General features: G+C 43.6%; 1 protein-coding gene across 5 annotated transcripts in view; it reads right to left on the bottom strand.

The window, feature by feature from the left end:
* The window catches only part of mcf2l2 (MCF.2 cell line derived transforming sequence-like 2), a 193490-nt gene that overhangs the window by 98578 nt on the left and 77442 nt on the right, over positions 1-17470 (bottom strand). For all 5 annotated transcript variants that reach the window (XM_042512814.1, XM_042512812.1, XM_042512803.1 and 2 more), the window contains exon 15: positions 7017-7105. In XM_042512814.1, coding sequence (XP_042368748.1) covers positions 7017-7105 — 89 coding nt within the window. The remainder of the gene's footprint in view (positions 1-7016; positions 7106-17470) is intronic.

Below are 17470 nucleotides of genomic sequence, written 5' to 3'. Positions count from 1 at the left end.
GTCAGCCAGTGGGTAGACAGTTAGATCTGGCCAGACTCTGAGCAAAATGATGCCAGATGAGGGAATTTCCCCACCAAGGTGTAGACCAGGGGTGTCAAACTCATTTCACATCGTGGGCCACATACGGCCTAGGTAGATGTCAAGTGGGCCGGACCATTAAAATTGTACCATACTCTGCTATAAATAACCAAAATATCATGTCTTTCCTTTGTTTTGGTGTAAAGAAGCACAAGAACATTAGGAAAATCTTGAAATTTAATGAACAATCCTTTTACAAAACATTTCACAAAACACCTCATATTTCCTTAGACAAATGTGCAATTTACTTTTATCATTCACATATATGCATTGCAACTGATCCCACAAGTAATTGGTATTGAAAAATATAGTAATGCACTTTAAGATTAAATGAGACTTATAAAGAAAGGAATTTTTAAACCATTTACACATGTGCATATAAAATCTAAATTTAATCCCTGCCTACACCTTACAAACTAAGGAGAGTGCTATTAAATGTGTAAAGAAGAAAGTGTTCATTGTCCTGTAAATGTGTAAACTTCATACATGAAACATACATACACATACAATACATACTGAAAATTTATGTAGTTGCATGAACAGTAGAATTCCACCATACTCTTTTGTAGTGAAGCTGCTGACTAACATTAAATTGCACATTTTTTTAATCACCACAGTAAGGATTCATCTTCACAGAGCTGTATTCTTTCAATGCAAACAGTATCTAAGGCAGCATTTTAAAGGCGTTAGTCTAGTCTGGAGTCTTGTTTTTGTTCCTGAAACTTGGCATCTTTTGGCCTGTACAAGTGCATCAACACCAGGTGTCATGTCCTGACTAGCTGTCACTTTCAGAATGTCATTTAAGTGCTTGTTTGTGAGCCTTGAACGCATTTTTGTTTTATTGATATTCATTACTGAGAAAATTTGTTCACAAAGGTAGGTTGTCCCAAACATGCACAAAATTTTAGCAGCCAGGGCTGTTAATTTGGGGTACCCTGGTAGTAGATACTGATAAAATTTGTCCAGACCTACGGAGGCAAATTTGCCCTTCAAATCTGCATCACATTGCAAATCAATTATTTCTAGCTGAATTTCGACCGGCAGATCAGAAGCTTTAATTGTGAAAGGTGAGCGAAAAACTGAAAATTCTGTCTCAAGTTCATCAAATACCTGAAAACATTTCTCAAACTCCCACAGTAATCCTGCAATCTTGTCTTTGTACCGTTTCACGTCCGCATCAGGTCTGGTCACACACACATCTCTCAGACAGGGGAAATGAGCAGGGTAGCCATTTGCCAGTTGCGTCTCCCACAAAGTCAGCTTCAACTTAAATGCATGTATGTTGTCAGAAAACTGTGTGACAACTTTTTTGCGGCCTTGCAACATTTTGTTCAGATTGTTCAAGTGTTCAGTAATATCAACCAAAAATGCAAGGTCCTGTAGCCATTCCTGAGATTGTAATTCCAACACCAGTTTTCCTTTTTTCTCCATGAACTGTCCGATTTCCTCTCGTAGATCAAAGAAATGCCTCAGCACAGCGCCTCGGCTTAACCATCTCACTTCAGTGTGGTATGGCAGGCTGTGGGTAATGTTGCTGTCGCTGAGAAGTTTGTCAAACTGACGATGGTTCAGACCTATGGATCGGATGAAATTTACAGTGCGAACAACCACCTCCATGACGTGGTCCATTTTCAGGGACTTGCAACACAATGCCTCCTGGTGCAAAATACAGTGAAATGTCCAGAAACGATCTCCTCCATTAAGGGCTTGTACTTTCTCTCTGAACTTTGTCACGACACCTGCTTTCTTTCCGACCATGGATGGTGCGCCGTCTGTAGCCAGGCTGACAGCGCGGGACTAGTCCACTCCAACTCTGTCCAGTGCAGCAACGACAGAGCCGAAAATGTCCTCGGCTGTTGTGGTGTCCATCATTGGCACCAACTCAAGAAACTCTTCAGTAACAGTCAATGTCTCATCAACTCCGCGAATAAATATGGCCAGTTGTGCCACATCTGTGATGTCAGTGCTCTCGTCAATTGCAACGGAAAATGCAATAAATGACTTGACGCTCTGTTTCAATTGGCTGTCTAAATCTGCCGACAGTTCCGAAATCCTCTCTGCTATAGTATTCCTCGTCAGGCTAATATTGGCAAAAGCTTGTCGCTTCTCGGGACATACAAGTTCAGCCACCTTCATCATGCATCGTTTAACAAAGTCACCGTCGGAATACGGCTTCGATGCCAATGCTATTTCGCTAGCAATTAGGTAGCTGGCTTTTACCGCTGCTTCACTGACCTCTGGGCTCTGGATGAAAGTTGACTGCTGTTTCCTCAGACCCGCCAGCAATTCGTTGATCTTATCTCTTCTCAGTTGTCCTTGCAAGCCGTCATATTTTTCGCTGTGATGAGTCTCGTAGTGGCGTCGAATATTATATTCCTTCAATACCGAGACTTGTTGCAAACACACCAAGCACAAAGGTTTTCCGTGCATCTCTGTAAATAAATAGGACGTGGTCCATTTTTCTTTGAAAATTCTGCACTCCTTATCTACTTTTCTCCATTTGGATAACGACATTTTAGCTAATGAGGGTATAGCGGAGAGGTAGAGACCAAGGTAGAAACAACGTCGTTACAAGCAGCAGATGGCGCATTGATACCGTCTGCTGTGTTCGGTCTGTCTCAGTGATGCGGCTTGTCTTCTACGCTGATCAAAACAGTGCGCCCCCTAGCGGATAATCCATGAATTGCAGCTAATTAAAAATATTAATTCTGTGTCTTTTATGCATTTTTTCACTTTCAAATCATCCTGATGGTAGAATATGCTTAGAAACAGACAGGGTATTCCACTTTGTTTATCTGTGTGCTGTTGCAGTGTTCCTCTTTGTACAACCTCTGGAACAGAGCTTTGGACATTTGCTCCCCTACATTTTAAATTTAAGAGCACTGGTGCCCAGTCAGAGCAAAATCAAAAAACAGCAAGGTTACATAGGTAGAACAGCAGAAAAAGACATTAGCCTAACTAAATATTGTTTTTTATACAGAAATGTTTCTCTAATCTAAGACCTTTAACTTTAGAATTATTCAATATAATTATTTTTTAACGCCTCCAAAAATCATTACTAACAGGAAAACAGATTGACAATAGTTTGTCTTTGGCTTGACGTTTGATTTAACACACACAGGTTTACTATGTCAATGCCAGTAAAAACATAAACACAGGTTGCAAACACAATGACATATCATCAGCTTTTAGGTTCATAAGACCAACTTGTTCGCAAACAGTTTCTTATTTACATATTTAGCAATTATAGAGCAGCATAATGCTTCATTTGGAGCCATATTTCTCACCATCTAGTAACTTTCAGTCCAAATTGAGTCTTGAAGCGTTGTTTTGGTGTCCACCAAATCCTAAAGGAAATATCTCACTTTTTAGTTGCTAAATATTTCGCTGTGTTCCCCTGTAGCCCTTTTAACAAAGAGATAGGGCAATAGGGCCACTACACAGTCCCTTCTTTGAGACTCCTTTGCATTTTCACAAGAAACAAAAAAAAAACAATAGCACCATCCCATTCTAGTGTGTCATTTTAAATAGCATGCTAGCATTGCAGAAACAAAAGAGGTGGGACATTCAACATAACAGCATCTGCCTCTTGTGTGACATAACATAGGCATCCGCATCGCTTTCTGAACCGTAACAATGGCATCAACGAGGCAATAACAATAATTTACCCTCCCTGTTATATGGAGGCTGACCTTGTTCTCTGCTTGAGGGATAAGGAGCCCCCTAATGCCATAGTTTTTCCATGGTGGGATGATGCTACACATGGTTATGTTTAGGTAACAAAAGCACATGGCAACCAACGTCGGAACATCAATAAACGCACATGCTGGAACGGATAGTTAGGTTTAGGGGAAGGAGGCACATGGTGAGGTGCAAAAAAACCCAGAAAAGCATCACGTTAAGATGGAAGCAAACACTGGAATTTAAGTTTGTTGGACTCATTCACCTCCACTCCCGCCCACCCTCTAGGTGCCCTTGTGCTCCTTATATTATTTTGTTTCTAGCAGTGCTTCAACCTGAAACCGTTCAAAGGCTTATTATGTTCCAAGATTTGTGTGTTTTCAGGCTGCTGCAGCAGGTGCCATCTGGTGGCGTATAATAACACTATGACTGGTTCTGTCTGATCTCAGCTGATGCCGCCCAGGAGTGTATTATGTGGACATGAAAGGTGGCTTTTGGCATCGGGCTTGAATACAGAAAGAACTGTCATTATGAGCGGTGGTATTTGACAAGTTCAGAATGAGAACAGGCTGGTTCAGCACAATGAGCAGCCCCCTTTACACTGTCACATTGTTCATACCGTTTCTTTTGACACATTGTTATTATATAAATATTTTTAAAGCCCCATTTGAATATTGCATATTTGCATTGTAACAGAAAACAAATCCAAATGATCTACTGACTTTTCAAATGAGATTCACTGCTCTTTCATGGACTAAAAATCTGTTTCACTTATTTACTTTTTAATGTTCTTTTATTAAGAGACATTTGTGTCTCTTTATATACTGCCTTATCTTTCTCTATCTTATCCAAAATTTTTGGTGAACTACACTAAAATGCACAAATGTCAATATGTAAATGCATCAGCTAGTTCTCAACCTAAACAAGACAGGTCATTTGTCATTGACTACATTTATACACACAAAATAGTTGGGGTTTTGCCCTTGTTCTATGCTGTTTGTCATATATCTTAATAAATGGCTAGAGATTATCTTAAAACACAGTAGGTATCTGTGCAAATGTTACGTTAAAGTTGATAGAATCTGACTGCCTCCATGTGACTCAGGGTTAACCCTTCGAAACCTGAGAAAATTTGCTTGATTTTGCTTAAACACACTGGAAGAAGCATAGGCGATGGCAGGGTGGGGCTTGGTAGGGCTACAGCTCTACCAGAAATAGCCTTAGCCCCACCTTAGCTCTACCATTGAACAACTAAGAAAAGCACCATATCAACTCCTTTAATTTTCATCTATGTTTGCCTGTACACTCTGCTCTCCCACTGACGAGGTCCAACAGCGCCTCCGCATCATAACAGCATAATGCAGTTGTACTGTTTAATGCATGAGAGTCAGTTAAAAAAATAATAATAATAATTAGTCAAGGAAAGAAGGATTTCATGAATGTTATTTCATTATTTCATTATTTCATTGAGTTTAATTTAGATGAGAATGTTAAAAAGTCCGCTACTGCCATCAACTGGCTTATTGTGGTATAGCGACCGCTGTTTTGTTCACTTGAATGCAAAACTTTATTCAGGAAGTGCTAGAAATCAGAGACAAAATGGCATGTTTAGACGGTTTGATGATGTTCCAGCCATTTCGGCATACACCTGGTTCAAGTTGCATAGTCGGTATGTTTTATATGAATTTATTATTACATGCTAGGTCAAAATATTATATTGAATGTTTACATAATGATTTACGTGTCGTCGGAAATGCCGCATTGTAATTGTACTCTTTGTTTACTCTTGTTTTAGTTTCACACTTTGTCTGAACATTAAACCTGGCAGAAGAAAAAGTCCAGAGTTGTGTTTGGAGTGTTTATCTGCCTGTCAAAATATACACGCTACGTATTGAGGACAGGACAGCAGTGTTGTGCACATTAAACTGATCCGAGTTCAGGAGTAGAATCGCCCTTCATTCATTAAATTTCCTGGTTGGTAATTCACGTAAGGTTGTCACTGACTTAAGCTTGAGATCAGTTGGAAAGCTCCATGGATCTATTATGGAAAGCGGCTTACCGCTGTCAAAAGTAGTTAGTAGCGAACCGAATTTAAGTTGAGAAATTGAAATGTCAAAATGAACCATTTAACTTTCAAAAACCCATGGACAGAAAACATGTCAGGCATGTTGGTTAAATTTTCATTCACACCTGAGGAGGAACAGGACAAGGAGGAGCCGGCTTCCTCCACTTGCCGGAGCGAGTGAGTTTAAATATGTTTAAATTTCTTTATAAATCTCTCTCTCTCTCTCTCTCTCTCTCTCTCTCTCTCTCTCTCTCTCATTTTTGTGTGTGTGTGTGTGTGTGTGTGTGTGTGTGTGTGTGTGTGCGCAAGTGAGAGTGTGTGCATAAAAAAAGGTGTCAGTGCAATTATCCTATAGTAGTCATCTCAACTTGTGTATTATTTCTGGTTGTTGAGAGGGTGGTATTACTTACATTGAAATTTTGATTTTAGCCACACCAGTGTATGGATTAGCCCCACCTTTATATAGCCAAAAAATATCTATAAAAAAATATATATATATGTCTGCTGTCGCCAATGGGAAGAATTAATGTTAAGTTAAAAGAAAACTACCTGAAATTTATCAAAACAATAACAACAAAAAATATATGAATATATAGATTAACAGTTAACAGATTAACAAGTTTTTAAAAATATATATTTTTTTTAATTTCATTTTTTTTTAATAATTGACTTTTTGTTACTATTATCTTTCTCTTTCTCTTTTAAAACTAATTCTCAGAACACTTTTTTTGTCACCTTTTTTAATTTCATGCAAGTTGCTCACTGCCTTTTTTTCTCGTCAAAAGAAATCAAACCAATTTTCTCACGTTTCAAAGGTTTAAATACACGTGAAAGGTGCACATGACAACTGATGTTGACTCAGGTTTCAAAGGGTTAAATTAATCACAGATAAATTCCACACTGGAGTTCTACATAACCACTTGCACTGTCACCTGGGTGTTAACTGTCACACCAGCTGTGTCTGAAATATGCTCCTCACATACACAGTGCATGAGGTAAGCTATATAAATCATGACACAACAGAACACTGACTTCAAACCGTGCATATACTGACGACATACAGCTGTAACAGGTGTGTTTTTGCCCTCTGAATCAGTGAATTGCTGCTGTGATGTAGTCATGCCATCTTGTCAGTATGGTGATGCGATACTGAAGTGAAGGACTGCACTTGAACATAGCGGTGTAGTCTTACCTGCGTCTATTGGACAGGCTCTCCTCCGTCTCATTGGTCACAACCACATGGGTGGAGCCACCTTGGCTTTCCTCATGCATCACTTCAATCTGTGACACACAAACACACACATTCATAATGAAATTGCATTATTAGGGAAGGGGCTTTGTGTGTCTTCTTTTCAAGTTTTGTCCCACAGAGCTGTTAAATGGTGCATTGAGGCAGTCCCTGTCAGCATGTGAAGTCAGTATCATGTCTTATGCAGGTGTTTGCATTCAGCTGTTCATCAGTCATTGGTAAATATCTAACCGGGCCAACAGTGAAGCCACTACAGACTGCGTACAGTAGATTACAAGCATTTTATTCCTGTTTGCAGGGTTCACTACAACAGCTGCTGTACTCATTTACTGTATTAACTTTATGATATTGATGAGTTACAGTGTATAGATGCATTAACACAGACTGAAAAACCTGCTAAATACACTTTGTGCAGTTACTGTGTGTTCAACTCTGTCATGTATCTGAAGGCAACATTTTGGTGGTAATTATGGAAAATGAAGACATTCAGTTCATCTCCCTGTGAAGCTACAACGGAGGAGCCAGGAACTAACTTTCTTATATCAGCTGACAGCAAAACCAAACATTCAGGCTGCTTTGATTCACCATGGTTACAGTTGTGTATATGAAAGCTCTCTGTGCTCTGGAGTCAGTATGATGGAACCAACACATGCTCACTTGCCAGTCTAGTAACCCCTCTAGTGTCAGTTTTGGATGCTCGAGAGCAGTATATCAGTTCTGTGTTCACAGGAAATACATGTTTTAGCAACCATTTTAGGCCTAGGCAACCAAACAACTTGGCTATGTTTAGAAAAAAGATCATGGTTTGGATTAAAATAAGTATGTTTGTCATACAGGTGACACAGTGGTATAGTGGTTAGCAATGTGACCTCACAGCAAGAGCTTCAAATCCAGGGAGGGGCAAGGTTCAAACCTTGGGTGGGGGGACCCTTCTGTGTGGAATATACATGTTCTCCCTGTGCCAGCCTGGGTTTTCTCCAGGTTCTCCAAAGACATGATGACTGTAAATATTCCAGAAGTGTGAATGTGAGCGTGAGATGTTGTCTGTCTCTATGTGTCAGCCCTGTGATAGTCTGGCAACCTGTCCAGGGTGTACCCCTCCTTTCACCCAATTACAGCTGTGAGAGGCTCCAGCCTTGAATAAATGTTTGCCTCACATCTTGCCTTACATAAAGAAGTTACTGCTCGTTCTTCTTCCAAAGTTGTCAAATATCACAGCTTTTGTAATGCTTTCAGCGGAAGATCTCAACACCAAAAGCCACCTTTCACATCCGCATTAAACACAGCTGGATGGTGTCAACTGAGAATGTGGCCGTACAGAACTGTTTGTGGTGTTAATTATACGCCACCAGACACCATCTGCCAAGGCACCTTAATACGCGGATTGTCGGCAGCAGTTGTGAACGCAGCCCTACAGGAGCACAAGGTTCCCTATAGTGCCCTTGGCAGGGGCAGTGGATGGATCAAACAAACCTTTCATGCCTGAGTCTGGTGTTTGCCTCCCATCTGTTCTCCACTTTACCATGTTCCCTTTTGCCTAATCCTACCCATTTGTGCCAGCATGTGTGTTCGTTGATGTCCTAAGACTCCATAGACAGTATGCATGTTTGTCCACAGGTTTAATAGTTAAGAAAGCGTGAAACAGAAAATAAATACAAAAAATACAATTACTCAGGCTTTCATACATTAGACAAAAGGTTCACCAAACCTGGCTGACAAATATAAGCAATCTCTTGGTTTCCTGTCTATCTGCAATTTAAATTTAAATAACAATCACGATAGACCATACTGAGCTATTCATGAAATGTAGATGATGCTAACGAAGGCAAAACATCTCACACATAAGAGAACTATTTTTAACTTATAAACATTGCTATACCTTCAATAGTCATATAGAAATACAATTAAACATATGAAATTAAGTATACATACTGATGATGCTGCCATAAAACATGAACTGGATGCAGATTATGCCAGGTTGTCTCCCCAACCACATTCTCTTACTCTCTGAGGCAGAACACTTCCTGACTAAAGTCACATGACATGAACATATGATCACCTGAGTAAAATACCAATGAACATAAATCTGAACTGTGGCACAACACTCCCCACCTGGCTCAATGAAGAAATTGTCCACGGGCCAAAGACATCAGAACCCACATTGCTGAACGGAGGGTCTGTAGAGAGTCGATCAGCTGGGAGACTGGCCATATTCTGTGTCTGGAATGATCCGCGGAGCCTATGGCATGTCACACAACGATGACAGATGCTGCTAACACATCTTTTGCCGCGAACTATCCAGAAGCCAGCAGCACGAATTGCTCCTTCAGTGAATAGTCATCCCTGGTGTTTGATCTGAGCATGGTAATGCCTGATCAGAAGCGTAGCAATATGATACTTACTAGGAATAATAAGAGGTTTCTTCTCAACCGCCTGAACTCTCAGGAGTCCATCAATGTCAATGACGGGATCCAAAGCCCCAAGTGGACTGTCCTTGGGAAGCTTCTCCTTTTTTTCTAAGACAGGCGAACTCTTGAATGTAGGTCTCTTCCTGTACAGAATGGATGATAGTACACTTGGATCTTGAAAGAAAGCACGAGTCAGAGACTTCAAAGTGAAGAACTTGGAGAAGCGCAGAGTTGGTTGCTGGATGTAGTTGTGTTCAGTGTGGAGACTTGTGGATGTATTTCTGTGTCCAAGGAAGGATCGACAAGTTGAAAGACGTCCTTCTCATGAGGACAATTTTGAGGGTTTTTCAAGAATGCAGGCCCACAAACCCAGGCGGTGTAGTGAGGTCTGCCGGATTTTTGTCTGTTGGAACATACTGCCATTGCTCTGGGTGAGAGGATTGACTTATCCGCAAGATCCTGTTGCTTACATAGACATAAAAACATCTGGTCTCATTGTAGATGTAGCCCAGTACAACTTTACTGTCAGTATGGAAGGTTGTGGCATCCAACTGTATGTCGATCTCTGAGGTTGTGGCGTAAGCTTGGCCATGACGAAGCCTGTATGGATGTTACTGTCCTTTCCTGTGAGTTTGAGATAGGCAACTGCGCCATTGCGTTCGTTGAAGCGTCAGAGAAAACACATAGTGTCCTATGTGTTGCTTCCAAAGGAGAGATTTCAGTGTATGGTCTTGATATCTTGAGATTGCTCAGACCTTTCAGTGAGTCTTGCCCTGTGACCTACATCTCTGCCATCTCTTGAGGTAAAGGGGAGTCTCAATCACCATTTTCCAGTGTGAGCTCCCTTGAGGATTGACTTGCCTTCGGTGATGACAAGGGCAATAAACAAGGGCAATAAACCCTAGGGCAGGGGTCACCAACCTTTTTGAAACTGAGAGCTACTTCAAGGGCACTGAGTAGTGCAAAGGGCTACCACTTTGATAACACACTTCTGAAATAACAAAGTTGCACGGTTTACCTTTAATTTTATATTATTATTGATGATATTCTACGTGAAGACACTGATCGTTAATGATTCATCACAATAATTATTCAGAATGATTCAACAAGGTAGGAAGCAGATACATTTCAACATGCAATATTTTATTTCTTATTTACCTTTCCAATTGTTTCCTTTTCAAATGATCACTTCCACAACATTTTGCAGGAAATCTTGTCCAATTGTTACTAGCCACTAACAGTTTTTATCAAATCATGAACTCTGAACCATGTTTGTACAAATGATCAGTTATGTAAGATTTTTTGTTCTATGTTTGTTCTTAATGAAGTTCATGTCAGAAAAGGCTGATTCACACAGATAGGTTGAACCAAACATGCTGGCAACCTTCATGGCTGCTGTGCATACACCACTGTACTTTTCAGTGTCTGCAAGGCACCAAAAGTTTGGTGCGGCCTGGTTGGCTTTGAGGTGGGGGTCATTTTGCAATGTTACAATTTCAATCTCTACCTGTCCAACATCCAAGTTGAACGTTGCACTTAGTTGCTTAGCAATGCATGTTGTATCCACTTGCATGAAAGGATTGGAAATGAATGACACACATGGCTCAAGCTGATCAAAGTCACAAAACCTGTTCTCAAACTCTTGCCCAAGTCTGTTTATGACTTGAGAGTACTTTTCTGCAGCTTTGTCAAAAGTCTCAGATGCAGAAGCATTGTCTTTCAGCACTGACTGCACAGAGGGAAAGTGCAGCACTTTTTTCCTCTGTAAATGCATGGAGAAAATGCTCATCTTGGCTTTAAATGCATTGACAGAACTTATCATGTCAGCAACAGTATGGATGGCCCATCACACTGCGGGCTTCCTCTCCGGGAAGAGGAAGCCCGCAGCCCAGACAATTGGCGAGCGATCCCCTATAAATAGACCCAGTAGGACCCTTCACCTTCCTTTTTCTTCCTCTTTCCTCCTTCACGGAGCCGGCAGCCGTGCGTGGTCGCGTCTTGCTGGTTAGAAGATCGGGTTTCAAAACAAAGATACGCATGCTCTGTTCCGCTCAATTTATCCAGTGTGATGGGCCTTGTGTTTACTCCAGTTTCGCGCCGTCCAGCAGTGTGGTGTTACCGGGAGCCGGGCTGTCTCCCTTGGGCCTGTGTGTGTGCGGTGCGCTTTCTGTGGGTAGGACGCCTGGTTGTTTGCCTTTTTATACTAAGCGGCCGATGGTCTGGTGAGGTGTATTGATTATTGTTCTCTCCCAGCCATCGCTGGTGGAGTCTGGGCTGAGGGCTTCCTCTTCCCGCCGCTGTGTGACGCCTTGATCCTGCCCTCCGGTAGGAAATGTTTATTTGCAGCTTTTGTTATTTTTTTGTAATGTTTTATGCCCATATTTTAATTAGGTTAATTTGTTTATTTTGCAGTGCGCGGCCGTCACTTGCCGCTGTGGGTCTCGCTGCTGTTCTGGCTCTTGCCCCCCGTGTATTTACTCCCCTGGGTTTGGCTCTTCCTCTCTGTGCATCTACTCCCCTTGGTTTGGCTCTTTTGGGACTCCAATTGTTTTAAGTTGGCGATCTGATTCGGCTCCTATCTGGCGCCTTTATCTGTCCCCATTAACTGCGGCCCAAAGTTGTGGCAGTACAGCCTGGACCAACAAAAGAGCTGCCAACGTGCGCCAGGAGAGGGCGTCTTGACCCTCCCTTTGACATAGAGCCGTCCCCTCTAGAGCCTGATTTTAATCAATTTAGAGTGGCAGACATTTAATTAATTACCTGAGTTTATTTCTGTTTTATTTGTCATTTCTTTCTTCGAATTATTATTGATTGGGTTTCTGGGTTATATTTGCTTTATTGTTTAGAAACCTTTGTGCTTTTATCTTGATAATTGGTGATTTGATAGTTTCTTTTAAGTTTGGGGTGGCTGACATTCTGGTTATGGTGTGTGTGAGAGTTGCCTTGATTTCCTGTGTTTAATGGTGTTCTTTTCTTTTGACAGGTGCTGAGGGCCTAGTGCGCAGCGGTTCCCTTGGTGGTGGTTCCTTTTTCACTTTTTGGTTTGCTGTGTCACGGGTGTAGTGTGGTAAGCCCCAGCCCTGTCCCCTTTTCCTTTTGGTAGCTCCTCATATCGCTCCTTATCTTTATTATTGTTACTATTATCATGATTTATTTAGTCTGCTACTCATTTTAAAATAATTGTTTAATAAAAATATTTTTGTAATTGGAAATCACGTTCCTGTCCTGTGGGATTTTTCGAACTGTGTGCCTTCGTTTCGAATAGAAAACTGGAAATTGTTAAATCCTGTTTATATCTTGGGGTGAAAGTCCCCAGGTGGCGTCTGCAACTTTTCTGCTCCGCTCGCTTTGCCACAATCTGGCGTTGTCGCCAGGATCCACAATTAAAAAGGACAGAGACGTGATTTCCATTTTTAAACTTTGGAGTGTTTGTGCTTAAACTGTTGAGCCAGGTTTTGTGATAGAGCCAAGACAGCAGTGACGCAACAGTCAATTTTCATTCCCAAAATCATTATCTTTTCTTTTCCTATCGGAGGTTTAGGTGTGGTAGTTTTTGTTGTCGGAATGGAGGAGGAGGTGCAGCAGCTCAAGGAGCTTGTGCTGCAGCTTAGGGCAGACAACGAGCAGCTGCTCCGGGAGCGTGCTGCATCTCATCGGCCCCCGGGGGGGGGCAGCGTCAGTGTCCTCTGGTACACCTAGTGGTGCTCCTCCTGTTGTGACGGAGCGGCTGGTGGTTATTCCCAGGGACCGCAGATGTCCCATGTTTAGCGGTAGGTCAGGTATCAGTGTAGCTGAGTGGATTGAGGAGATACAGGCATGCATGCGAGCCCGCCACCTCTCTGTTGCTGATCAGGCCCTCTTTATCATTGACCATTTGGAGGGAGAGGCACGCGAGGAGATTAGGTTTCGACCGGGTGTAGAGCGTGATGACCCAGCTCGCATTTTTTCTATCTTGCAAGAGCTGTACAGCCATTCTTTGTCCTTCATCACCCTGCAGCAGGCTTTCTTTGCGAGGCAGCAACAGGAAGGTGAGACACTGCAGGAGTTTTCGCTAGCTTTGTTAGCTTTAATGCAGCGTATCAAGAAGTGTGCTCCTGATGAGATGCCAAACTCTGAAGTTCTGCTGCGGGATCAGTTCGTAGAGCATGTCCTTGACAGTTCTCTACGCCGAGAACTAAAACAAATGGTTCGGTGCCAGCCCTCTGCTTCATTGTTAGAGGTGCGTGGGGAGGCCATTAGATGGGAGAGGGAGGGTCTTCCTGGAGGTTCTCGTGGGCGTAGCTGCTCTCTCCCATCTGCTCATGGGTTGCAGTTTAGCGTCCAGAGCCGTTCCATCCCAGCCCCAGCGGTTGTTCCCCAGGGGCCTGGTTTAGCTGAACTGATGGACCTCTTGAAGAGTCAACAAGAGCAGCTTAACCATCTTACCCGCACCGTAGCGTCCCTGCAGGCCCCCCGACCTCAAAGTCGAACATCACACAATTCTGCCATATGTCGCAGGTGTCAGCAGCCCGGGCACTTTGCCCGTGAGTGTGACGGTGAGCGTGTTCCATCTCATGCTCGTGCTCACCCTGTCACTGGGCTAACCTCCAACTCTTCTAGGCCTGCTTTGTCCACTCAGCGGCCGGAAAAATGAAGCCCGCTGAGCTTTTGAGCCACAGCTCAGTGGGGGCACCTCCAGGCTCTGTAGACAGTAAACTCTCTGGTTTGATGTCCTCTTGTCCAACTATAAATGTTTTGATGGGCAATGTCTCGGTGCCGTGTTTGGTGGATACTGGGTCCATGGTTTCCACCATCACGGAAAGTTTTTTCCAGGAGCATTTTGCACCTTGGGACCATGATCGCCTGCAGTCCTGTAACTGGTTGTGGCTCCGGGCAGCTAATGGCCTAGCCATCCCATATGTTGGCTATTTAGAGCTTGATGTGACCCTTTGTGACAAGGCAATGTCCCGTTGTGGGATCTTGGTTGTTAAAGACCCCCCTGGAGCTGTGACCTCAGTCCCTGGAGTCTTGGGGATGAACGTTATCAGACGTTGTTATCAAGATCTTTTTGGGGCCTATGGCCGGTCTCTGTTTGATGCACCCCCTGTGTTACAGGCCCCTGACCCAGTCATTGAGGCCCTTCAGAAATGTCACCAGGCTGCAGCCCAGGTTCCCAAAAACCCTACTGGTTCAGTGAGGGTGCAAGGTAAGCAGGCCCTTTGCGTCCCTGGTGGTGTAATGAAGCTAGTGGCCAGCACTTGCTCATCACATTTTTCAGATCAGGCGGTGCTGTTTGAACCCCCTGACTCTGGTCTGCCAAATGGGTTGCTGGCGTCTCCCTGTTTGGTTCGTGTTGTCCGGGGTACGGCTTATATTCCGGTGGTCAATGTGGGGACAACAGATATACCCACGGACCTGTCTGGGTGCTCTCAGTAGTGCCCAAGTTGTGAGTTTACCCACAGGGGTAACTGAGGTAAGGCAGACTACAGCTACTGTCTCTTCCCAAGTAGCTTCTAGCTCAACTTTAGGGGTTGCCCCACAGGTAGATCTGTCCATGTTGACAGAGGAAGAGCAGGTGGAGGTGAGGTTCTTGTTACAGGAGTACAGCTCCGTCTTTGCAACCCACGATGGAGACTTGGGCTGTACCAACCTCATCTCCCATGACATTCCGCTCCTGGATGATGTCCCTGTGAGGCAGAGGTACCGCTGTATCCCCCCCTCTGAGTATGAAGCTGTAAAAGCTCACATTAACCAGCTTCTTGAAGCACAGGTCATTAAAGAGAGCAGTAGCCCTTATGCCTCGCCTATCGTTTTGGTCCGTAAGAAGGACGGCAGTTTGCGCTTGTGCGTAGATTACCGTCTTCTTAACAGTAAGACCAGGAAGGACGCCTTCCCCTTGCCTCGCATTGAGGAAAGCCTAGATGCACTCAGTGGTGCCCGCTGGTGTTCAACCATTGATCTTGCCAGTGGGTACAACCAGGTGCCAGTGTCGGAGCCAGATCGGCCCAAGACCGCCTTTTGTACTCCATTACCATCCCGATTTTGAGTTCAATCGGATGCCTTTTGGACTGTGTAACGTCCCAAGTACTTTTCAGCGGCTGATGCAGAGAATGTTTGGGGATCAGCAAGGTCAGTCTCTCCTCCTGTACCTTGATGATATTGTCATTTTCTCCTCCTCTGTGTCCCAACATCTGCAGCGGCTGAAAGTTGTGCTCGGTCGCCTTCAAAAGGAAGGTTTGAAGGCCAAACTTGAGAAGGTGGTGGTGGTTCCTTTTTCACTTTTTGGTTTGCTGTGTCACGGGTGTGGTGTAGTTTTGGATCCCTCCCCTTTTTGTTACCGCTGTCGTGGTAAGCCCCAGCCCTGTCCCCTTTTCCTTTTGGTAGCTCCTCATATCGCTCCTTATCTTTATTATTGTTACTATTATCATGATTTATTTAGTCTGCTAAATTTTAAAATAATTGTTTAATAAAAATATTTTTGTAATTGGAAATCACGTTCCTGTCTGTCATATAAAGTGGATGTGTAATGTGCCTGCGCATTACTAGGAGTTTTACGGTAACACATGGGAGAGTAAAACAGGGAGATCTCACAAACACTCTTGCGAGTACATGTCTGTATGCTATGCTCCGTGCTACCTGAAATGTTCATTAAAACATAGCTCTGGCTAAAAGATTAAGAAGCCTCCTGAACAATCATTCTACATGGTGTCAGAAGTGAACATGAGGAGTTATGGCCAAGTTAAATCCCCCGACGAAATTCTCCTTCGATAAATCGGGAGAGTGGCCAGATTGGAGACAACGCTTTGTGAGATTTAGGACCGCCACCAAGCTCGATAAAGAAGACGGTGCTGTGCAGGTGAGCAGCCTGATATACGCCATGGGGAACGAGTCTGAGAACATCTACAAGTTGTTCGTCTTCACCAAGGAGAACCAAGGAAATGACTTTAACCGTGTGCTAGCAAAGTTTGATGAGTACTTTGTGCCACGAAGGAATGTGATACATGAACGCGCATTGTTCCACCAGCGCATGCAGAGACCGGGGGAGAAAGCAGAGACTTTTATCAGGGCTTTGTATGAGCTATCGGAGCATTGCGACTTTGGCACAAGCAGAGAGGAAAATATCCGCGACCGGATTGTCGTCGGGATACTGGACAAAGATGTCTCACGGAAGTTGCAGCTGGTGAAGGACCTGACGCTCGCGCTGACCATAGAGACGGTCAGGCAGTCTGAAGAGGTGGCTTCGCAGATCAGCATGCAAGGAGAGGCAGTCGGGAATATAAACGAAATTACCAACAAGCACCTCAAGCTCACGAAACGCCACGGTAAGACAAAAGAGGGAAATAATGGACAATGTGGAAAATGTGGGAAAGCTAAACACAGTAAAGACGAAAATTGCCCTGCCAGAAGATCCACATGCAACACATGTAATAAAGTTGGACATTGGAGCAGAGTGTGTAGAAGCAAAAAAAGCAGTGAGTTAAGTCACAGAGCAACCTGACAACCTGACAGTCATATTTTCTCGGAGCTGTAAGAAAAGCCGATGGCTCAGCCAAGCAATGGACTGTGGAGTTACTGGTGGGCTCTACACCAGTCCAGTTCAAAATCGACACGGGAGCTGATGTGAGCATCATCCGTGAGCAGACCTACCACTCACTCATCCCCAAAAGCCCGTTAGAACCTGCTGACATTCCTTTGGATAGCCCAGGTGGAGAGCTGGAGTGTTTAGGACAGATCCAGAGCACTGTGACACACAAAGGAAAGACCTACCCACTCGAAGCATACGTCATCCGTGGACGCACTGTCAACAATCTGCTCAGCAGGCCGCTGTCTGCGGAAATGAAGCTGGTGAGGAGAGTGGACGAAACCGTGAGCAGCAGAGGACATGTAGAGGCTTATGGTGAGCATGGGACATTAAAGACTGAATCTGTAAAAATACAGCTCAAAGACAATGCTCAACCATACGCAGTATGCACAGCATGACGCGTACCTCTCCCCATGCTGCAGAAGGTA

This window comes from Plectropomus leopardus, chromosome 3, assembly GCF_008729295.1.
Source record: "Plectropomus leopardus isolate mb chromosome 3, YSFRI_Pleo_2.0, whole genome shotgun sequence".
NCBI classification, from domain to species: Eukaryota; Metazoa; Chordata; class Actinopteri; order Perciformes; family Serranidae; genus Plectropomus; species Plectropomus leopardus.
This window is presented reverse-complemented; position numbering and strand designations above follow the sequence as displayed.